A 23247-nucleotide genomic window follows, 5' to 3' on the forward strand; every position below is an offset into this window, starting at 1 on the left:
TGGTTGCTATGTGGATTCTTTCGTAATCCACCTGAATGACCGCACCTAATGTTAATAATGAACACAAGATCAATCCACAACATACCATATTTCCTAGATGGCGAAGAATGTAGTGTCGTCATTGGTTCTGAGACGCGATTGTAAACAAAGAGCATCAATAACTCCAAGCCTTTGTTTACAAAAAGTAAAAAATGAGGCTTTCTGCACACAGTGGACAAAGAAACTTCAGGGGCATCCTTACAGGGATTGGCCAGCTTAACCTAACCGGTGGAAAGGGTCCGCCCGTGCCTTGCTTGGGCTGGGGATGAAAGACGGGACGCCGGAAGCTTTAGCCACAAGATGGTAGGGGAGGGGCTAGGAACACATGGCTGATTGTTCCGGAAACGGACGAAAACAACAACGATCAGACTGTTACACGCAACTTGTTTAGAATATACTTTTAATCCTGTATCATCACAGAGAATGCAGTTTAGACACGTGTCTAAGGCGGACCGGGCCTAGGAACACCGGGCTTGAAAAAAGCCACTAAACATCATCAACAGGTTAGCGCAATCTAGTGGGTTCGCAGCCTGTCTCCACTGGAACCCAACCCAACCCGGCCCTGGCACTGAAGAATTGTCTGGGTATCATTGACTGGACGGGATCTTCTTCTCCAAACCCAAGGCACGGCACTCGCTTCAACCCCTGGAGATATCATTTCTTCTTTACATTAGCAACAAGCTTAAGCGAACTGTCACTGTCACCTTCTTTCAACTCTTTTTCTTGTTCGTGTCTCAAACTTGCATCTTCAATATTTCCTTCTCTGCTGTGCTAGGTTGATGCCTTCATCGTTCGCCTCATCGTTAGTTCCCGCAAGCCCTTCCGTCCCGTCGTCCACCCGCCAACGCTAGGCCCCCCGATAAACAAAATCCCCTTCTGGATCCCTTACAAACAAAAGCTGTCCGTTTGTCTCGGGCAATCTTGTCAACCGCATTCCTCTTAAAGACAACGACTTCTGCAGAACGCGATACTACTACCCCACGACACTCCTGCAAATACGTTCATCATGGAGGATTCCTCCCAGAAGCGCATGAGCGCTATTCCGCGACTCTCGAAGCTACCTGTACCAAGACCAACTTCAGGAATTCCAAAGCCAGCATCAGCTCTACCAAGACCGACATCAGTTGTTCGTCCCTCGCCGTCAAGGGAGAGTCTGGGCGGTGGTGAGCTACGGAACCCTCGGCTTCGACCTTCAATGTCGAGAGATCAATTACGAACTGGTCAACCGGATCTCCAACAGCGAGCACAAAGACTACGACCTGCAGTGTCTAGAGAACATCTCAACACTGGAACAAGACGCACATCGCTCATCACAAAACCTACACATCTATCGCCGGCGAAGCCCATGGCTCAACGAATTCCTTCGACGCCGCATCGATCGATGGAGCGACAAGCTGATATTATCGAGGAGCAATCTACAACACCCCCGTATGATCCTCCGGGAGAAGCTATGGGTGTTCAATTCGATGGAAATATCTTCCCTCGTCAATTGACCCTTACAAGGAGGCCTTCGGAAACATTTGCAACTTCACCGTTGTACGATCCTGCCAACAATATCTTTGACCCAAACCAATCAAGACCACGAACCGCTTCGACCGATGAGGATGATAAGCCCGATACATTGAGGGCTCGCTCTCGCAAGCCAAGACCCTCTCTGAGCGAGAGAACTATCGAGACACTTGCTTCCATTCCCTCTTCTCCTGCCATGATGAAGTCATCAAACTTCTTCGACCAAGGACGATCAAGTTCACGTCCACGCTCGAGGGCAGATAGCGGCGGTTCCAGACCAGGGTCTAGCTATGCTTCAGATGCTTCAGTTAGGATTCACAGGACAGAGAGTCGGCCTGGCTCTAGTTCAGAACAGTCCGACCTCGGTTACAGCAGCTTTCGAGGTTCCGCAAGTGCCTTCAGAAAGCCCCTGACTCCCATCGATGGAACTCCTCAGAAGCGGTCCTCGGTTGTTGCAAACAAGACTCCTAATTCTCGAGCAGGAGCCTCCAAGCCAGCTCCCTTCTCTGACGCGAGAAGCCCCAGCCCTGGCAAGCCTACCATGATGTCTCCCAAGGGCTCGCAGTCTATGGCTTTGCGACCTGCCAAGTCAAGGGCTCCCGTACAAGGGTTGTTCAAGAAACCTTCACTTCCTGCCCTTGGTAAGGCTTCGCTGAATGGGACCTCGAACCGCCGTGTGTCGGTCAATTCTGCCTCCACAGCTTCCTGGGATGGTACAATTCCCTCAGCAGGTTCTTCTCACAATACGTCTCTGACAGCCGATTCGGCCGAGCCTGGAACACCACCATCGGCTCGCAAGTCTTCCGCCGCTCTGCGTGAACAGATTGCCAAGGCCAAGGCTGCGAAACGTGCACAGATGAAGCAGGCAGCTGAGATCGAGTCACACCCAGAAGAAGAAGCACCAATCGTCCCTTCGGATACTGGCTTTGACTTTGGCGTCAACCATGATGATCCTTTCAATACGCGTAAGGGCGAGGATCCCAAGAAGAAGGTTCTCCAGAACCGCGTCAATACTGCAAGGACAACTGGAAGACTCAACATTGCGGCCTTGCACTTGAAGGAAATTCCTGTCGAGGTTCTCAAGATGTACGATCTGGAGAGTATTGGTACCTTTGACGGAAGCTGGGCAGAGAGCGTTGATCTGACACGCTTTGTTGCTGCGGATAATGAGTTTGAAGAACTAGACGATTTCATCTTCCCTGATAGCAGCCCGTCTTTGTTCGACGAGGCACAGGCTAGTCAAGGAAACATCTTTGCTGGTCTGGAGACCTTGGACATGCATGGCAATCTTCTCGTCAATGTCCCCTTGGGATTTCGACGTTTGACTTGTCTGACCTCCTTGAACTTGGTATGTTGTATACGCATTTCTAGTTGTCCTTTTTGCTAATCTTGCTAGTCAAACAATCGCCTTACGAACAACAGCCTGGACACCCTCTCACAAGTCACCTCTCTACGCGACTTGAAGCTTGCAAACAACCTCTTCTACGGCCCCCTCAACCCTGTATTGTCGAGTCTGAACGAGCTGGAAATCCTTGATTTGCATGGTAACAACATCTCTGCACTACCTCCCAAGGTCGAGAACATGTCGCGTCTTCGTATTCTTAACTTGAGCGAAAACAGCTTCGAGTCTCTTCCTTTTGATAGCATTGCCACGCTTCCCATCACTGAGCTAAACATCAGGAAGAACAAGCTGAAGGGTACTCTGATTGAGGAGCCCATCGGCTGTCTACCTCAACTTCATACCTTGGATGCTTCTGCGAACCAGCTGCAAAGACTGGTGCCCTTGGGTGCCTCAATCGATCTCCCAGTTCTGCATTCTCTTTCTCTGTCGATGAACCGTCTTCAAGGACTTCCAGACATGACGACCTGGACAAGCCTTTTGACGTTATCAGTCGAAGAAAACAACATCTCAGGAATTCCTAACAGTTTCATGGGTCTCGAGAAACTTCGTCATGCTGATTTCTCTAGCAACGATATCAGAGTGATCCCTCCCGAGGTGTCTCGCATGGATAACTTGTCTATGATCCGACTAAGCGGCAACCCTCTTCGTGACAAGAAGTTCCTTTCCATTACCACCGAAGATCTGAAGGAGGTCCTTGCTGGCCGTCTTGAACCACCACCTCCCTACCAAGAGCCAGCTTCCCAAGTCGGAATCCTAGATGTTCTGGCTGATGTAAAGGGTCCTGACAATACGCAATCGAACCCTGACGCAAGGTTTGATGAAAATGACAGGTCAGATGATGATTTCGCTACACCTCCCCAAAGCCCTAATCGTTCCCGGTCTCACACTGTATCAAGCCACCGTTCTCGATCGCACACGTTGTCGAACCAGACTTGGCCCGTCAAGCCTGGCGGTATCCTAGATCGATCCCAAACCCAGTCTTCATCACTCCATCCCGTCGTTTGCTCTAAAGTCGCTGCCGAACACCGTGTCCGACAAATCTTCCTCCAAAACAACCTTTTCGCTACCCTGCCCAACTCGCTTAGCTTTTTTGCCGAAACCTTGACTGCTCTGTCTGTGTCTCACAACCAAATGGTCGGCGAGGCGTACCTGACTGAGGAATTGGAACTCCCGGCTTTGAGGGAACTCAACTTGGCATCGAATCATATTACTGGTCTTGGAGCGCTTGTGCAGTTCTTGCACGCACCAAGTCTTGAGAAGATTGACGTGACGATGAATCGCCTCAACGCTCTCCCAACAAATCTGAAGGAGTCTTTTCCCGTTCTGAACGTCTTGCTTGCGGGTAACAACCACATCGTCGATCTCGAACCAGATATGATCAAGGGTCTCAAGATTGTCGACGTGAGCAACAACGATATCGCTCATCTGAATCCCCGTATTGGGCTTCTTGGTGGACCAGGCGGACTCGAGCGTTTCGAGGTCGCAGGCAACCGATTCAGGGTTCCTCGATGGAACGTGATTGAGCGAGGCACAGATGCCACTCTGCGCTGGCTCAGGGGTCGCGTGCCAGTCGCTGATATGGCTTCATGGCAAGGAGATGATGACGAGCCTGAGGTGGATTGATTATGAGCTGTAGACCTGGCGCTGGTTGATATGCACTTGTTATGGGTGGTTTTCGCTTCTTGGTACATATTTTGACGTATTTTAGTTTTATTACTGGGGACTATATACCATCTTGCTTTCTTGTTAATATATTTTTACCTGGATCATACGATGCTAATAGAAACTTTTGTTTGATTGAACTGCATCACAGCTGTCTCATGCGATTCCAACACAGTCCCGCGTTACCTCTTAAGCAGCTTGCGCGCCAACAGCACAATGAACGGCCTAAGTTAATCAACTTGGATAAGTTAGTATAAATAATGACTGCACTCGCATGAATATTGAGAGAGAGTTTTCCGATTTTTTCATAACGATAATGAAGACGAAGCCGAGCAGATTATCTGGAGACACGAGTTCCCCCATTGTCCCCCTTTCCCCCGGGGAGCAAAGAACTTCTGACGTTAATATAGGGTGCCAAAGTTAAGTGGCCTAAAGGTCTGCTAAGAGATACTAAACTTACCTAAGTCGTTTCGTCACTTAGGATAAAGGTCCTAAGTTTTCTTGCCTCCCCTAATCCCCTACCTCTGCTCCTACTCTGTAGTGATCCTGATTCTGAGGAGTCAAATGCCTGATGTTAAAATGGTTCTCGTCCAATGGGTTTCCGGAGGTGTTCACAACGGAAAAGCCCGATAATGGTGCGCTGTGGTTTTTATTCTAGTACTTTCTTTAAGTACTATACCGTATTACTCTGCGGCCTGACATTGGCTTCGATGCCAATCTTGGATGATACTTTCGGAGTTGTCAGGCGCAGGCGAATTCATGTCATCGGCTGACTCAGGGTGAGCGTACTCACGGGCGAAGTCGGACTTGATCTATGTAAGATAACATCGAGGGAATCCTTTGAGGCGAGTATATTCTTTGTACACGGGCCAGCACAACCTTCCACCAACGGGTTTGCTGAAGTCTACTAATTTTGCTGTTCAAGTTTGGCATGAAATTTTGAAGAGTCTTTACTGCGGTACTTCTTTTTTGATAGCCTTCCTTTTAGCTTTTGAAAAATTTACCACGCTGTTGCTATTAATTGGAGGGCTGGTCTTCACGCCAAGCGGCGAGGCGATTATATCCATACAGCTTCTTTTAACGACGATTGACTCTCGAGGCTAGTTTGAGTAGCCAAACATGACGAGACACGCCAGACTGCTCTTTTCCGTATCTTTGAGGATATTGATCTGATGCTGAGGAGGCACTTGGCGAGTTTCTTGAGATTAGAGCAATGGATCTGTGGAGAATCCACGGGCAGCGAACTTGCAGGGCTGTGGATGAGTCTTGATCGTTGGTTCATCCCCGACTTACCTATGATATTGATGCATGTGAAGAGTGCTTCAATTCTGCGTGTTTGTTTCCCAAGATCGTAAAGTTAAATATGAGAAAACTAATCATGTTTCAAATATCTCGAGCTTATAGGTACTCAACTACCGTGAGTCACGCACAACTAAAAGCATCCGATATGCTGAGGCCAATGAATTCGTTTGTTACTTCGTCTCTTCACCAACACTAACGTATAAGAAACTCTCGGGCAGTAAGACTTGTCTTCAAACTCTGGAAGGTGCCTCGTGGCCATCTGGGGCAAGAACCTAGGGCACCGTGAACGTGAAGTCTCAATGGACGAGACAACTCCCTCAGTATCAACACGAACTTTACCACCGAGTATAAAGCACAGAAGTATCCCTCCCATGTAGGTATCTTTCATCGCTACTCTTACCATCGTGCAACATTCTTCGAGTATCCCTCAATCACGTCGATATCCGCGCGCGAAAACTACAAGACAAGTCCAAGCACCAGCGCAAGCGACACTCCACGATATCATCACATTACACACCTTGTACGACCTAAAACCACAATTAAGACCTTTTACATCGTCACACATCGTCACTATGCCTCCTATAATACAAACCATCGCCCTCATGGCGCCCGACGTTGCAGATAACGACAATGTTCTCAAGGACAAATCCCTGGGTCCTTCCGCAACCATCAGGCTGGTCGCAGCAATCACGACAAGCGGTTGGATCACCTTCGGCCTGATAATCGGCCTGGTCCTAAACACACGGGGAAAAGCTAGTAGCTTTGTCCCAGAGTGGTATCTCGACTCCAACGGCTCGATCTGGGCAAAACTCGCTGTGGCGGCGTGGTGGGTCTTTATAATTCTGTTCTGGCCTGCCATCTGCGTGGTTCATGTGATCTTCGCTGCTGGAAGAGCGATTCGGAATTTATTTTTAAAGTCTAGTGAGAAGAGGAAGGAAAAGAAGGAGAGGGAGACTGCTGAGGTTGCTGTCGTCTAAGGGTATCACGACTTGGTTGGTGTTTTGGTGTTAATGGTTTGGAGTTGGGGGAGTGCAGATTGGGATCTTTTATTTGACAGTCATTTTTGGATACAGGGTTTGATTCATTCATTTCAATATCGAGAGATTTCTCCACTGCCTCTCATCCTGTATCTGTTTCGTTTGGTCTGGTTCAGCACGGTTGGTGTGATGTCTGGGGCACTGACAGATAACGCCTGTGGATCGTTTCACAGGCCGCGGTCACCGAAATTCACCTGGAACCTCTTCTAGTTTAGTGCCTAAAAACAAGCATCATCCTCCACTGAAAACACACAGGCGCGTGTCCGACGGAAAAACCCTTGTTCCCGGGTCTTTCATCTTCAACCAAGCTAGCTTCTCATTTCTTGGAAGCAACCAAAAACGACGGCGTCACAAGCCGAAGCATTTCTCACTTGTGTCTACCATTCTCTACTCACATTGTGCTCTTATATCCCCATTGCTCCTCTTTCATTGATGGTTCTGCGATCGATTGTTTTTCTCTCGTCACAATCGCTGTTTACTGTGGATCCATCTCGCGGCGCGTTGTGCGTTGCGTTGCGCTGCACGTCAACGCATAAAGTTTGATTTGAAAAGGATAATAAACAAACGCGCATGCAAAGCACATGTACACATTGGAAGACGAACGATATATATAACCCGCTGTCGAAGATCCGGCTTCCTCAGCTAACGGATAGGAACGACGAGAGCTGTTGACGCGACTTGGTTGCCTGGGGAATTATTTGACAGCAGAACACGATTGCTTCAACATGACTTCTCCTATTGAAGCCACACAGGCTTTGCAAACCTTGCAGGGCGATACAATTATTGTTAAACATCCTCGAGAGCGACTGAACCCCACGACACCTCAACCCCAAGAAGCAGGACCCCAAGATCCAGCTGCGGTGACATTACCTTCGACAGAGATTCCAAATTCGCCCATCGATCTAAACGAATCCTTTAGAACCGAGATCAACGAGGATCGACCGGCCGTCACGGTTATCCCATCGTCACTTACACCGCCTCCCTCGACCCAGGTTTACAGCCATGCCAGTCAAGCTGGTCCCGGTCCCTCCAAACGAAAGTTCTCTGGCTCCCAGCAGTCATCGACACTCTTCTCCCCGCCAGCTACCGTACCTAATAACATACGCGAACGTCCTGTGATAACGGAATTCCTCCCTCCCGCTCCGCATCAGGTCCTCGAGGCGTCCGCCGACGAGCTGCGCGTCATGCTTCAGTCGGCTCTAGCAGAGCAACAAAAGCTCAAGATGGAGACAGCTCATCATAAGTTACAGTATAACTTATTGTCTATCCAGGCCGACGACGATGCCAAGCGTGCTGCTGTGGAACACGAGATGATGCGTCGCGAGGTAGACGCGCTGCGAAATGCAGAATTCACCCGAATGGCTAGAAAAGAATTTGATCAGCCGTCCGAGGCATTACAAACAAAGTATTTACAGATGAAGGCGCGGTATGAGGCCATGCTACAAGAGAATGAGATCCTCCAACGCCGGGTCCAGACTGCTAAGAAGGTCATCAAGCAAAGCGAGGATGAAAGCATTGCTCTTCATGAGGAGCGAGATATGTTGCTGAGACGAATACGCGAGAACAGAGAGCATATGCAGATGCTCTGTAGACCTGGGGGTATATTTCACGCAGTCTTAACACCCAGACAGAAAGTCGCTGTCGTGACACAAGGGTACAGAAACTCTCAGCAACAGCAGACATCTAGGTCACAAGGGGAGCATGGTCTCTCGGCTTTGTTGCAGGCTATGAGCCAGGATAACAACAGCGCACCTTCGACACCGATGCATTCTCATCGCCCTGCGCCACGCGTCGGAAAACACAACCGCAACTCGCAATCCATGTCGTCTCTGCCCACGACGCCTATGAACCGGCCGGTGGGTACAAATGTTGGGCTTCTTCCATCGGTGGATCTGGTACCTCACTCGGAGCCTCATCGATACTCCCAGAGACAGTTCATTCCTACGACACCTGTGGCCAAGACTGACCGCCGCCGTAGGAGTCGAGAGAGCACTATTTCAGCAGACGATAATGAGGAGCTAGCCAGGCAGGCGCTTGAGTCGGTTGCCGCAGCTCAGTCGTTTACATCACAGTCACGAAACCAGAGCGACCAGGATGGAGAGGTGTTTGATAGCCAGGCTAGTCAAGCTGCTGCAGAGATGCTGCGGCGAGATCCGCGGCAGAGCTTTGAGGTAGCCGAAACCTTGAAGAACACACCAGGACCAATGGAGAAAACAGTTCGCATGCAGGAGAGACTACTTTCCCATCGAAATGGAGATAGCGACAAGCGAAAATTCAACGGCAACCATTCATCTACCGGGGAGATACGGCTCGATCAAGCAAGTCCAGCGAAGAAGTCGAAAGTGGTTGAACCAATGGCAGATGGGCAAGACAAGCTAGGACTGGGGATTCAGTATAGACAGTGAAATGTCTGGGTCAGAAGCAGATTGCAAATGGAGTTCGGGGTACGATTATAACGACAGGAGGGCGTTGACGGTATTGCATTTGGCGAGTTTGTCTGTCTATGTTGGCTTGACAAAAGAGGGCAGAATGCCACTGCCGAAATTATGTATAAATGGAAAGATTGTTCAAGTTTCAACAAGATATTGAATCTCATTAGAAAGTGATGTCTCATGATGAGTGTTGCACAGCCATAGACGCCACACGTAGGGATCTTACCCGACGCTCCGACATTTCAAGCCACACTCGACATTACCCGAAGTCTGAAGCCGGTGTCGAGGATCCACTTTCGGCTCATGGCAACGGGACGGGAGTGTTCCGGCTTTCGGCGGGGGTGGAGGGTAATAGGTTCTGGGATATTTACTTACCCGGCTCATAAACACTTCTCTCACTTCTCATCATGAACCTTTGATCTCTTCTCTTCTCCTTCATCTTATCAATTGGCCTTTCCTCCAACTCATAATCTCCCATATACCCCCAAACACCTTCATAATGTCGGTCCGTCTTCACAAAGGCCTTCAAGGCGTCCTCGCCAAATCCCCTTCCGACACCGTAATCCTCTCCGCCGTCCGCACTCCCATCTGCCGCTCCTACAAGGGCCAGCTCAAAGACGCATACCCCGAGGAACTCCTCGCCAGCGTCCTCAAAGCCACTCTCAAAGCACACCCCGAAGCCCCCGTCGACGATGTAGCAGTCGGCGTGGTGCTCTCCGAGCTCGGCGGTTCCAAAGCGGCGCGCATGGCTCTCAACCACGTCGGCTTCAAGAACACCACTAGCTTGTACACTGTGAACCGCGCGTGCTCTAGTTCGCTGCAGGCCATCGCTGCTGTGTCGGCGCAGATCCAGACGGGCATGATCGATACGGGTATCGCAGCTGGTATGGAGAGCATGACGAGAAATTACGGAAGCAGAGCTATCCCTGTGGATGTGTGGCCGGAGCTGAAGACCTCACCTAATCGTCATGCGCAGGATTGTATTATGCCTATGGGTTTGACGTCTGAGAACGTTGCGGAACGATATGGTGTTTCGAGAGCGGACCAGGACGCTATGGCTGTTGAGTCTCACCGTCGTGCTGCGCGTGCGAGAAAGGAGGGCCGTTTTGCGGAGGAGATTGTACCCGTTGAGACAAGATTCCAGGAGGTTGATAAGCAAGGTAACAAGGTTGGCGAGGAGCAGCGCATCACTGTTACTGCTGATGATGGTATTCGTGAGGGCGTTTCCATTGAGGCTTTGGCTAAGCTCAAGCCTGCTTTCAAGCCCGACGGTGCTTCAACAGCTGGAAACTCGAGTCAAGTCTCCGACGGTGCTGCCGCTACCCTCCTCATGCGCCGAAGCACAGCTACCGCCCTCGGTCTCCAAGACCGCATCATCGGAAAATTCGTCTCAGCCGTCACAGTCGGCTGCGATCCCGATGAGATGGGTATCGGCCCCGCCCTCGCTATCCCCAAGCTCCTTGACCAGGTCGGTCTCAAGACGGAGGATGTGTCACGGTGGGAGATCAACGAGGCGTTCGCGAGCCAAGCGCTGCACTGTGTGAGGGAGTTGGGACTCGAGGATGCGTGGGCGAAGGAGAAGGTCAACCCTGACGGAGGCGCTATTGCGCTGGGACATCCTCTTGGAGCTACTGGTGCGAGAATGACGAGTACGCTTTTGCATGGACTTAAGAGGGATGGTGGTGAGGTTGGTGTTGTGAGTATGTGTGTTGGTACGGGTATGGGTATGGCTGGGTTGTTTGTTCGGGAGTAGATTGATATCCGGGGAAAGAAAGTCAAAAAGTAGATTGGGGAGCAAACAAAATTGAATATTGGGTTATACTACACTTGATACTGAGAATTGCTGAAGCATGGCGATAGGAAACTGAGGTGGCGATGCCCGTCGACAGCTTGTAGTCCGGGACGCAACGATTTGATCGCATCGGTACATCCCCGTAAAAACAGACAGTTTCGGCTGATCCTCGTCGCAACTACCAGTGATTTAATTGTCAAAGGTGAAGAAGTATAACGGGACTAAACCATCAAATCACCTGGGAATACAAAGCCCATAACGAGCAGTTGAATGTTCTCTACGGTACAGTTCGAAGAAGTGTCAATCTCAGAAAGTTAATGTAAATGAAAAAGCGATGAACTTAGAATTGGGAAAAAGAATGCGTTGCTGCTGCTAGGCGGGTTGATATAATAGCTATGGTCCAGGTGAATCTGCTGATATGCCAATGGCGATTCACTCGCGATTGGTTGAGAACAAGGGTATTCTACACATGCATGTATAGTCAGTTCATCGTATGACAATCGGAATTGTCAGTGTTTCTCCATCAGAACCAACACTCGTCATGACTTCGAACTTCAGGGTAGTGCTGATGGCGCTTATTTGGAAAAGGGGTTTTCCGTAACGCCGGTCATTGAGCTAGTCGTACCAACGTTATCAATCATTGACTAGACTAACGATCTATGAATACTAGACCCAACAACCGGCGTTGTGCAGCTCTGGATATCATCTAAGACACTTGTCCACACCTGGGCTTGGTTGGTCAATGGTCTGTTACAGGGTATGAATGTGGCTTGCGTCGAAAGGCTGACTGCAGGTATTTCAGGGAGACATAAAGAATGCTTGCTTTGCTTGTTGGGTTGGATTATATGTATTCTAATAAAAATATTTTCGCCCCTTGCTTCTCTTCCAATTAACCCATCAATCACTCTAGTCATCTAACGTAGAGACAAGTGAACCAATTAATCATGCCCCCCAAACGCCAATAATAATAATAACAATGATGATACAATTCATGTTTATGCGACTTCAATGTCGATGACGTTTGACTTGAATGGCCCTGTTAGAGTCTCGTTTGCTGGTGTGCCCTCCTTGAATGATGTGTAGTCAACATTCTTCTTCTCCTTTGTCCACACAGCATTCCACGTCCCCTTGAGCTGCACCGTCGCGCCCTCAAACACCTTATCCATCGGAACAACAGGTTCCTGGAGGGTAAATTCCCAAATGGCCGATCGGCCAGGCAGAATCTCAATTAGAGCATCATCAGCAGGCGGCCAGAGTCGTGAGGCTTCAATCTGCATGATGTCAAGTGGTTTGCTGTCGCCCTTAGGCGTGATGTAAAGAATGCCAAGAGAAATGCCCAAGGGGTCCAGGGGTGAGCCGTAGCTGAGAATAGTGACGGGCTCATCATTGTTGTTTCTGACGGTTGCGCGGATGAGAACAGGATCTTTCTCCTCTTGAGAAATGGAGACGTCGAGTCTTTTAAGTGCAGCTGGCATCCTGAATGATAATGCGACGTCTGGTACGTAGCCTGTTGGTGTGAAGAAGGCGATGAAGGTGAGTGCGACTGTTAGGCCGATGAGTAGGCGTACAGCTGAAGACGCGAAGATGGCCATGGCATGAGCTCAGTTTTTGAACAGAATCCGTAAGGCAACAATGAAAAAAAAAATGAAATGAGTGAGTTGACGTCAAAGGAACAAGGGATTGTTTCAGTCCCTGTATCACGTAGATAATGGCATAAAAGAGAGTGAGGTGAGGATGAATGAAGATTTGATCCCAAGAGAATGAAATGAACGCGCAGAGGGAGCTGAGCTGGATTCGGAGTACGTCCCATTAAAATAACTTAAGATAATAATTAACCTTACGTTGAGCTAAAAGGTGCGCGACTGTTCCCCTAACGCAAGATCCAGGGGCTCAAGGCATCTCACGTGGATTGCATTCTTTGTGCTGTGCCGCTATCCTCCCTTATAAAGGTGGCGCAAAGACACTGTTATTGCGGGTGGTTTTAGTCCAGGGTCTACTTGGAGCTATTGAACGCCGCTATGGATACTTTACTTTAATGCTGTTTAGCAGATTCCATCAGTTGCTAGCTCTAGTCGCTTGGCGCGGGTTGTGGGCGGCGTACCGAGTTTGATTTGAGTCCACAATCCTCCGGGTCTAGCGAAAAGTTTGACCACAGAATCAGTAAGCAACGTTTTCGAAAGTCAATTCAATAACAAGAAACGGTCGCGTGGCCCAATGGCAAGGCGTCTGACTACGAATCAGAAGATTCTGGGTTCGATCCCCAGCGTGATCATTCTTTTTGTTGATTGAGCCTCTTGTCATGCCCTTTGCTAGTGACTTGACTGTATCGGTTACTGGAGTTCCGATGCATGTCGAAACGTTGATCTTACTCCTTTTGCTGCCGGGAGTGGGATGATCAATCTAAACATAATCTCTCGGCAATCGGTGCCAGCATTGTTGCACACTACCCACAACTGTGACCATAACATTGTTGCAATTCTTAACAGTTATAAATGTGTTAACATCAAATCTTGCCTGTTGCAACTCGTTGCGGGTATACTGCTGTCTACATACGATGGATCGGAGACTCGGACTGGTCCAGGGTAAACGGAGACATTTCCATATTCGAAGAGAGCCACTATAATGAATCAGAACTGAGCAATAACTCGTATGCCGTGTGCGACATCATCTCCATGGTGCTTTAGCCTATGCGAACGTTCCCTTTCTGTGCCCCATGGACAGGTTTGATAGCTTATCCAATGGATTAATGCTGCTCCTCTGCAAAAGTCTTACATGAACCTAGTTCTTCCTTCCAATGAATTATCACATGCCTCGTTGTCATGAGTCTTGATGCCACAAACTGAGGCCTTCAACTGGTCCCAACATCAAAATATCTCGACAAACGCGGCAAGCCAAACAAACAAGACTCACATGCAACTATCCATCGCCCTTCAGAACATCTTACCAATAGAATCCTTCAATAATCGTACGCAGTCATGTTCTCAAACTGGTCCAAGCAAGCTTGTTTGACTTAGATTTGGCACCTGCTCTAGAAGTTCTCAAGTCAATGCTTCGCACCGATCTTTGTACGTTATTTCGAGTATCATGGGTCTATTAGACCGGAGATGAATCGATCATCCTTGCAAATCTTGTCAGATATGAGAATGGAAATGATCGGAGGCTGGTGTATAAGCTTAAGTGGTAGTGTGGAGAGCCTTGTTCAGACGTTGGAAGACCTGCAGGATAGTGGAAAGCCAAGATGTCTCGAGGTTTTCACCGTCAGATCTATCAGTTTACCGAAAGATCGTTCGGTAGTGTCTTCGACTACTTTGTTATTAGTTGACCATAGCTGTCCATCGAAACAATTATTACCATCTCAAAATCACATGCCGTCAGCAATCTGATACACGATAATGCCCAACTTTTTACCCAAAGCCGTAAACAATTCCTCTATCCAATAATCTCAACTCATCACGCTATAGAAACGGCCCGTCAAACAACAAACCACAATCTCCTTCCCCAACGGCCCAAAGTCGTCTCAAGTTGAACGGGGAGTCACCTTGTTTTAATGTATTCACAAACAACCCTTCCAATCTCGTAACCTTGATTTACGACGATCTCTTATAGCCTTGACCGATCCTATTGTGGGGCGCTCTCATCCTAGCTGACGATGCTACATGGTGTGTTTCGAAAGGGCATGACACCCGGACCTGACTTTGATCCTTTTTTAATTTTGGAGGATCTTCGATTTTGTTACATCGGACAGAGTCAATTGGGAAAATTAAGTTTAACTGTGTGAATCGGAAGATAAACTCAAAAGGCGAAAATAGCATAAAACAGATGGCGATAGTAGAGGATGGGTAACGTCGGGAGTTAATTTTCGGACAATTAATTCGAGAATCGCCAAGGTTGGAGAGCGGAAATGGCTTGTGTCAAACATATTGACCTGTCCGAAACGAAACCCTGAATCGGTCCACACCAAGACGGATCAATATCGTCGCAAGTCCCCTGCTTCCAAGTCCAGACGAGTCGCAGGGTATCAACTCTAGCCTGTATAAGTATTCACGATACCTCACTTCCCTCAGCATGTCTTCATCCTCTTCACAACAGTCATTCCTTTCATTCATTCATTCGTTCTTTTTCATTCTTTTCAATTTCACTCTTTTTGAATTACATTCGTTCGATCTGGTCTATCGTTCAAAATGAAGCTGCTTGCTGGTCTTGCTCTCGCCTCTATGGCTGTCGCTGCGCCCCTGGTGGATAAGCGCGCTCCTACTCCCTTGAACGTTGAGTTGAAGATGCAGGGGAACTCAAAGGTTAAGGCTGTTATCACCAATAATGGGAAGAGCAACTTGAAGCTCCTCAAGGTTGGAACATTCCTTGATACGGCTCCTGTTGAGAGGGCTCAGGTCTTTTCTGCCGGTAAGACTTCTCTGGATGTGAGGCATGGGTGAAATGTCAGGTGGTCTAGATATGTGACCTGTTTGGATATTGAGGGTTGAGTCTGCCCATGGAACTCAGCTCTCAGCAGAACAGGAGGGAGCATTCTCTGACACATTCTCGACACTACCCTCGCCTCAGCCACTACCCCCATAGCTTCACACTCACTGACCCCCAACAGAAAAGAAGACTGTCCCCTTTGACGGTGTTCGCATCGCTCTCGACACCACCCAGCTCGATGACACCGCCTTCCAGAGCATCCCCTCCGGCAACTCCTACGAAGTCGAGTTCGACATCGCCGAGTTTCACGATCTTTCTGCTGGCGGCAAGTTCAGCGTTCTCTCCTCCGGCGCCCTCTCTTTCGCCCAGGAGAACTCCACCGAGCTCGTCGGCTCAGTCCCCTTCTACTCCAACCGTCTCGACGCCGAAGTCGACGGTCCCCAGGCCTTCTCCGTCCGCACCGCCTTCCACCAGAAGCGCGCTCAGGTGCAGAGTGACTGCTCTGGTAGCAAGCTCCAGGTCACCCAGGCTGCTCTGTCGAACTGTGCTAGACAGGCTTCTGCTGCTCAGGAGGCTGCGTCTAACGGTCCTGCTGCGAAGGTGGAGGAGTACTTTAAGAACTCTGACGCTGCGACTCGCTCGACTGTCGCTGATGTCTTTGCCAAGATTGCGGCTGAGTGTGGATCGACTAACGCTGGGGATACTCGATACTACTGTACCGATGTTTATGGCGCGTGCCAGAACGGTGTTCTTGCGTATACCGTTCCTGGAGGAAACTACATGGCCTACTGCGATCTGTACTTTGAGCGTCTTCCTGCCACCACTTCAACCTGCCATGCTCAGGACCAGGGCAACACCAACTTGCACGAGATGACCCATCTTAACCAGATCAAGGGAACTTCTGACTATGGTGGTTATGGATATAACTTCATCCAGAGCTTGACTGCTGAGCAGAACATCAACCACGCTGACACTTATGCTCTGTTTGCCAACGCTGTTAGTCTGGGATGTTAGAGGGTTAACGAAGCAAGTGGCCCATGGGTGCAGCTGATGAGTTTGTTAGAGAGTTTGTGAAACTTGGATCATGTAGGGTACACAATAAAGGACGGCGTTTTGAAGGCGGGACTTGTATAAGCAATCCACTAGATTACACAAGTTAACGCTGAATGCAAATGCCTGTATGAGAAGGGCCGTTTGATGATACTCGCTTGGAAGACCAAATACTATACGTTATAGCAGAAGTTGCTAAGACGACGCGAAACAGCCTGACGCGATCATAGGCTGATTAAATGTGCCATCTTTGAGAAGTCACCACTGGGTGACCCGTGCTGAATAGAAGTCCAGGATATCCTCGTTGACACTTGACACCAGCTAGGCTGTGGTAGGAAACCTTCGTAAGTGACAAAAAGACTTGCGATACAATTGGTAAGTTCTTTGACTGCTTATTTCTCAGCCCTGGTCCAGAATCTTAACTACTCCGACATCCTAAAGACCAGCCATAGACGTCTGCCAACGTCTGAGCGGGCTGGACAGTGCCAGAGTCTTAAAAATACGGGGATTCTTAAGACATCGACAAAACAAACAAAGAGCTGGCAGTGACTATTGAGGCTGATAGCACTGAGATGGCGACACGCTCATTTGCTTCGACAGAATATCACAACGGCTCCAGAAGCTTGCACAATTCATCATAGAAGCGTTTGACCCTCCCACTCGCTGTACTCCTCAAGTGTGTTGCGATCCTTCTCGAGAAATCCGAAGCCGTACTGGAAGATCTCAGCGGTCATGGCACCCTTCCAACCCGGACTTGTTACCAGCCGCTTCCTCTCTAGTTTCCTGCTCCGCAACTCGGCGTCGTCGTGAAATGATTTGTCAAGCGGCTGCCACTCAGCAATCTCAGACAGCACCATCATCAAAGACCAGACTTGGTAGGACCAGAGAGGTTTTTCTGCTTGGTATTCAGGATGTTGGTACATCTCGGGAAGTGCTTGTCGCCCCCAATCGAGAATATAGGGCTTGGTAAAATCTGGTCTGTTGGGATCCCCGAAGAAGACGAAACTTTCGGTCCGCAAAGCTGGATGATGGATGTGAAAGTGGACGTACAGGGACCGGACCTGTGTCGCTATAATTCTGCCGAGAGCACGCCTGTCTTCCGAGGAAGGCTTTTGGATGCGTGTGATAGCATCGCGCAGATCGGTAGGCTGTTCAACGCACCTGTAGATTAAGGCGTTCCTGCGCCCATCGTTGAAGAGGTGGTCAATCACCAGGGTGCGAGTCTCTTCTGGTCGGTTCTCATCCGTGGGTATTCTCTCTTGAACGGTCGCCAGATATGGCTTCAGGGCCTCTGGCACCGCTGTCGTCCATTCGATCAGTCCGGGGGAAGTATGCTCGCCCCGAGACCATGTGCCTATGTGTCGCGGGCCTTCTGGGCTCGAATCGACATTGTCTACCAAGTCTGGCATTTTTCTTTGCGTCAGTTGTTGGAGTTCAGTTGAGACTTTTCACGTTACGAGTGGCAGACCTAGTAGGCTTCGAGAGTACTTATTGAACATTTGGTGAGATGCGCTCAATTAAGTACCTTAGTGCCACATTGTGATGCGCAAAACGCTGCTGGAAGGGAGGAGGGTGGTTGCATCCCGCAATCGCTACAATGGAAGCTTACATGACTACGCCGTATTAGAACGCAAGCATAACCTCGAAATCAGCGCAGAACCAATCCGTAAGTACTATCTCGCATATCGTGTAACTCACAAGGATCATTGCTTTCAATGCAGGACTTTCCCGGCCAGCCGTCCAGCCCTTAACCGCCCGCAGACACAAGTGAAAGCCCGCGGTCCAACCATTTACAGCGGTACCTTGCCTGAATTTTAGTTGTACAAGTCCCTTTCACTGAAAAAAAGAAACGGTTACCTACCTTACTTAGATATACAAAATACTCGTCCAAGCATCAGGCTTAGCTGCCTGGAACAGAGCCCCTATTGCCTCGCAATTCACCGGCCCCCTCAAGAAATATTGGTATTAAGCTAATCCTAATGCCTATCTCTCCTCTGCCTTACGAATCCGTTTCGGTCTCGGTCGCAGAGTTCTGCCTGGCGTTCGTTCTGATTCCCCTGAGGAGTGAGACGGTGCATCCCCATTCTGCGATGACCTCTTACGCTTGCAATCTTTCTTCTCCCTTTCGTTGCGAGACCTCACAGACTTGAAAGACTCTCCACGTCTGGCTCCTGGCTGCGCCGGTGGACTGGGAGGCACGTCGAGTGATGCAATCGCCGCCAGCTTAGGTTGCGATAGCTGCATGCTCTCATCGCATTGCGTGAGCTGGACAAACGTCGTGGGTACCGTTTGTGTCCAGTCCATGAGAATAGGTGATGCAGAGTTTATCGTTGTCGTTCCGTTTAGCTGGTAAGAAAGCGGCGGTGCTGCTGAACTCAAGGTGACATTCGTCCGCCAGCTTTGTAGTAGGTCGCGAGCCGTTGGACGCCGATCGGTGTCGACGGTGACCATAGATGCGAAAGGAAAGTGATGTTGGTTCAGACTCGTCTGGAGATACTCGTACCACTGCTCCCACTCCGTAAACTGTCTTGTCCTAAAGTCTTCGGGTTGCTCTAAACACTCCACCACTGTCACGCCGAGCCCCCATATGTCAACTTTGGGCGTCTGCTGCCTGTTCTCCCTAACTTCAGGCGCCATATACGATCCCGTTCCAACGACAGTATTTGATGCATCGACGGCTTTGGCGATCCCGAAGTCTATCAAAAAGAAGTTGCCGCCGCGGTGGAGGATATTCGGAGGCTTAACGTCTCGATGTATGATTGGCGGATCATGAGTATGAACGAAATCCAGTGCCTGTAACATCTGGTATAGCATCTTGCTGGTTATGGTTCGTACCCCCTCTTGCCCCTGGTCTCTGAGCGCTTGCCGTAGATCGTGGAGGTTGCCCTCATAGACAGGCATGAAGATCTGGATGTCGTGGCTGGTTTTGGATTCCTGGGTGTGTGTGTACGGCACGATATGAGGCTGATATGATTAGCGTGAGGCAAGCATGGAGATGTAGAATAGGGAGCTTACATGCGTCAGCTTCTGGACTATTTCTACCGCTTTTTTCACTCTCATCTTGAACTCTATCTCGGAATGGATCTTCCATTGAGTTACCTCTGTCCTTACGTCGACGATTTTGCAAGCGTAGTGCGCGCCGGTATACATGTCGACAACCTCGTGCACTTCACCTTGGCCGCCTCTTCCAAGCGGTTTGAGCTTTCTGATTCGGATCACCTTGTCTTTTTCCCGCTTGGGTGAGGTTCGGAACCAAGTACTATGGGGTTCACGAGCTAGCAATCCCTTGGATTGCAGGTCGAGCGTGCCGAGTTGCTGCAAAGTCCTTTCGATCGTCCCATCATTGTTGGTGTTTCTTGCGAATGCCAACCTCTCCTTGGTCAGTTGAGCTTCACTCCGGCCACGTGTTGTTCCTGGTAACAAGCGGAACTCAGCATCACGGATCTGGAAGAGCCACTGGCGTTCGACGCGATCGTGGTACAAGTCAGGCCTGAGAAGCACGACACATTGCCGACGGGCCCTCGATATTTGGGAATAGCCTAGCTTCTCCTTTCTCTCTCCGTCTCCGTCTCCGTCTTCGTCTTCATTGGTGATCCATTCGATCTCGGTGAGTTGCGTATCGCTATATTCCGATATGTCGTGGAGAAGAAGCTCTCCAGTTTCCTTACTGAAATCGAAATAGCACTGATCAGTTTTCGGAAAGTACTTGTTCAAGATCACATCGTTATGGTCTCGTCTACCGAAGCTGACGAGATACGGTGGGCTCTTGGACTTTTGGTCCAATCCAATTCGCAGGCATAGCATCTTTGGGTCTCTAGGGTTTTGGCATGTTCGGCTGCTATTGTCAGGATGTTGAATGATCTCCAAAGCATAGTCGCTCTCCGGGGTGAGATAGAAAACTGTCTGATCAGTGTCCATCTTCGAGATGCATGATTGATGAGAAAATGAAGCTGGAACGAGCAGCTCAGGCGGTCAAAATCTACGTAGATTGCAAGCCATAGAGAAGAGAGGAACACGGAGCCTACGCTTGAAAAAGAACTTATCCAGGTAGGCAAACATCCTTTATTCCACATTCTTCATTATCCCCCTTAACTTATCGCCTATTAATATCCTTCATTCCCTCCCTCACCATCCTCTCAACCTATCGCCAGCAACATACCCTTTACTATTCTTCAAGCCTTACCAGTCATTTTCGCGTCTATTATCATTTCGATGGCTCCACAAACAAGCCCCAAGCGCAGACTCAACAATACGTCAACACTTCCTCCATCCGTTGAGGCCGCCTCTGACGATGTATGTCCTCTATCCAACGGCAACAACCTCAACGACAATGTCCACCCGGCTGACAATCAGCAAAGCGAGGAAAGAGATACATATTCTGCATTAGTACTGGGCAGAGAGATGTTGGTGCCACTAACATACGATCCTGATACATACGATTTTGATGCGCGAATGCCGTGGACACCCGAGCCAGAACCCTATGATCCCGAAACCTATTCGGCTTGGGGTAGAAAGCACTTCGGCGAAGAGTGGTACCAATTGCGGAAGGCTATGCTCGAGGAAAGGAATCCCCATCATAAGTATGAACCAGTGTACATGGGGCGCCAGCGAGCTCTAAGGGTGATGGAGCCTCAGGCCGAAGGGAGGCCTTTTAGACCATACTCTTACTTTGTGGGGGACGATATCAAAGACGAAGGCTGGAAGCGCTTGTGGGCTCGAATGTCCAACAACGAGTTAGGCTTTCCGCGCAGTCCTTCCCCACCTCCACCACCTCCACCACCAAGCGACAGCGACAGCGATAGCGATAGCTCCGAGTCTCGCGAACCGACGCCTGTCCCGGCAGACCCGTGGGAACGAATAGAGTACATGCGAACGTATTGGCACTTGACCGAGGAGAAGTATCACTTCCATAGGTTCTTCGTCAGGGAGGAAATCATAGACAGGGCTAGGTCGCGACGTGAAAATGAGCCGGGCAACAGGCAAGCCCGCGAGAAGCGCGACCTAATGGAAAGCTTTCGCTACGTGAATCCTTCACGGTTGTATATCGAACAAAACAACATCCAGGACCATATCGACCTCCCCAAGAAGGGCTGGACGCGGGAAGAGATCGTTACTGTGTATGAAGCGCAGGTGGGCATGCTTGAATGGCCACGGAATAACTCTGCAACAAGAGGGTCTGGTGATTTCGGCAAGGATGTAACCTCGGAAGAGGAAGCCGCATCGGCCAGCTATTCCCAGGAGCATCGTGACGCCTGGAATCGCTTCTACGGATCGCAGCCTCCCAAATTGCCACCGAATACCAGGGATTACGGTGTATGGGATCTCTGGCTCAAAGGCACCTACGCTCGCATCTCTCGCCAGCGACGGCGAGAGGCCCTGCTGTCTGATGCTACGGGCGATGCTGCATCATGTGCGGAAGAGTTACAAAGAATTGAGGGCGAAGAACAGGGAGACCGTGAGGCTCTAGAAAGGGCCATTAGAAGGTCAACTGAATTGACAGAAAGGGCAGAAAGAACGAGCCGTCTACCGCCACCTCAAAATCAGGAGGAAATGAATCATAGGTTTCGTGTGTGGGATGAACTCGGCGTCGGTCTCAAGGTCCAGAATGACCTCGCTCGCGAATACGGTTTCGCCGAAAGAGTCGCTGGGCACGAATTACCGCAGCCGCCAGCAACAGCTCCCCAAGCAGGCGGCATAGGCGATGCCCCAGGTACTCACATGCGCGAAGCAGTGGCGCAGTCGTCAGCAACGACACCTCAACCAGCGAGTGGCACTCTTCGCAAAACTTGCGGCGGTCGGATCACTAAGAACACATTGACGCACGGGGAAGCCTCGCCTCGAACAGCACCCCAACGTCACAATAGGCAGCGCAAGACGTATAAGAAGGAGCGGGCAAGCCGAAGGCTCGCGAAGCTGGAGCCTGAGTATGGGATGCTAGAGGATGCTAGAAGGAGGTGAAACACGACCCTCCTTGCGATAACAAAGGTAGTGGGCGAAGACGCATTGATTAGGTAGATAGGTAGGTACCTTATGCACTTTATCGAGCTCGGTCTCGAGCTTAGTGGCTGTGATTGTTTGTATAGAATGTTAGCTTAGATGGAAACACCAACGTGCTTTTAGTACTTCTCTGTTCCTCCTTCAAAACGTGACAACATGACAATGCTCAGATCCTATGCCCTCTAATCGTTGAGCATCACACCTCGGCCACCGGGTCCCATTGGATGTGGCGGTGTAAGACCGCGTCATGATATCGTAGGTAGTCGCCCTCAAAGCGTCAGTATAAGCTGTGGGAAAAATTGGCGTTGACGCAGCTCGACCAGTCTCAGGCCAACGCATCCAACTTCAACATCCCGACAACCCTACGCCGAAGTCATAATCTCTTGTCTTTCATGTGGCTGGCTTTCATTTGTTCAACCAGTCCGATAATTAAACCCAGGCTCCTTTCGTTACTTCTAGTCCTTGCGCCCCGAATGTAACCGTAACTGCCTTCTGGAGTGCTGTACCTGAGGCTTCTAGGGTACATAGATGTTGATTGCGGCGCGGAGTCCATAGCCACCTGAGAAGCAGGTCGAAGGACCCTCCTAGTGGCGCTGAATTCTTCAG

The 23247-nt window shown here is 49.7% G+C and overlaps 8 protein-coding genes and 1 non-coding gene across 9 annotated transcripts; 6 read left to right on the forward strand and 3 right to left on the reverse strand.

Annotated features, from left to right (window-relative positions):
• The first annotated feature begins 656 nt into the window (after window positions 1-656).
• On the forward strand, window positions 657-4736 carry FOBCDRAFT_164044 (uncharacterized protein). The gene is made up of 2 exons (XM_031185804.3): window positions 657-2896; window positions 2945-4736. The coding sequence occupies exons 1-2, from the start codon at window positions 1046-1048 to the stop codon at window positions 4571-4573; spliced, it is 3480 nt and encodes a 1159-aa protein (XP_031036939.2). The 5' UTR covers window positions 657-1045; the 3' UTR covers window positions 4574-4736.
• Window positions 4737-6486: 1750 nt separating this feature from the next.
• Window positions 6487-6891, forward strand: FOBCDRAFT_203443 (uncharacterized protein; the record flags this gene model as incomplete). Its single annotated transcript, XM_031185803.2, has 1 exon — window positions 6487-6891. The coding sequence occupies one exon, from the start codon at window positions 6487-6489 to the stop codon at window positions 6889-6891; it is 405 nt and encodes a 134-aa protein (XP_031036938.2).
• A 382-nt stretch (window positions 6892-7273) lies between these two features.
• Window positions 7274-11136, forward strand: FOBCDRAFT_251507 (Thiolase, N-terminal domain-containing protein; the record flags this gene model as incomplete). The annotated part of the gene is made up of 3 exons (XM_031185800.3): window positions 7274-9352; window positions 9601-9731; window positions 9905-11136. The coding sequence occupies exons 1-3, from the start codon at window positions 7677-7679 to the stop codon at window positions 11134-11136; spliced, it is 3039 nt and encodes a 1012-aa protein (XP_031036935.2). The 5' UTR covers window positions 7274-7676.
• A 577-nt stretch (window positions 11137-11713) lies between these two features.
• On the reverse strand, window positions 11714-12990 carry FOBCDRAFT_226837 (uncharacterized protein). Its single transcript, XM_031185799.3, has one exon. The coding sequence runs from the start codon at window positions 12765-12767 to the stop codon at window positions 12171-12173; it is 597 nt and encodes a 198-aa protein (XP_031036934.1). The 5' UTR covers window positions 12768-12990; the 3' UTR covers window positions 11714-12170.
• Window positions 12991-13375: 385 nt separating this feature from the next.
• Window positions 13376-13447, forward strand: FOBCDRAFT_t148. Its single transcript has one exon. It is a non-coding gene; the product is annotated as a tRNA-Arg (tRNA).
• A 1909-nt stretch (window positions 13448-15356) lies between these two features.
• On the forward strand, window positions 15357-16608 carry FOBCDRAFT_320981 (Deuterolysin metalloprotease family-domain-containing protein; the record flags this gene model as incomplete). Its single annotated transcript, XM_031185798.2, has 2 exons — window positions 15357-15576; window positions 15776-16608. The coding sequence occupies 2 exons, from the start codon at window positions 15357-15359 to the stop codon at window positions 16606-16608; spliced, it is 1053 nt and encodes a 350-aa protein (XP_031036933.1).
• A 671-nt stretch (window positions 16609-17279) lies between these two features.
• Window positions 17280-18053, reverse strand: FOBCDRAFT_275951 (uncharacterized protein; the record flags this gene model as incomplete). The annotated part of the gene is made up of 1 exon (XM_031185797.2): window positions 17280-18053. The coding sequence occupies one exon, from the start codon at window positions 18051-18053 to the stop codon at window positions 17280-17282; it is 774 nt and encodes a 257-aa protein (XP_031036932.2).
• A 574-nt stretch (window positions 18054-18627) lies between these two features.
• FOBCDRAFT_241242 (kinase-like protein) lies at window positions 18628-20562 on the reverse strand (the record flags this gene model as incomplete). The annotated part of the gene is made up of 3 exons (XM_059610340.1): window positions 18628-18832; window positions 18920-19608; window positions 19660-20562. The coding sequence occupies 3 exons, from the start codon at window positions 20560-20562 to the stop codon at window positions 18628-18630; spliced, it is 1797 nt and encodes a 598-aa protein (XP_059465189.1).
• A 131-nt stretch (window positions 20563-20693) lies between these two features.
• FOBCDRAFT_295243 (uncharacterized protein) lies at window positions 20694-22735 on the forward strand. Its single transcript, XM_031185794.3, has one exon. It carries the CDS (start codon window positions 20857-20859, stop codon window positions 22600-22602), a length of 1746 nt encoding a protein of 581 aa, XP_031036929.2. The 5' UTR covers window positions 20694-20856; the 3' UTR covers window positions 22603-22735.
• The last annotated feature ends 512 nt before the right edge of the window (window positions 22736-23247 follow it).

The sequence above is a fragment of the Fusarium oxysporum genome, chromosome VI, assembly GCF_013085055.1.
Source record: "Fusarium oxysporum Fo47 chromosome VI, complete sequence".
Lineage (NCBI taxonomy): Eukaryota > Fungi > Ascomycota > Sordariomycetes > Hypocreales > Nectriaceae > Fusarium > Fusarium oxysporum.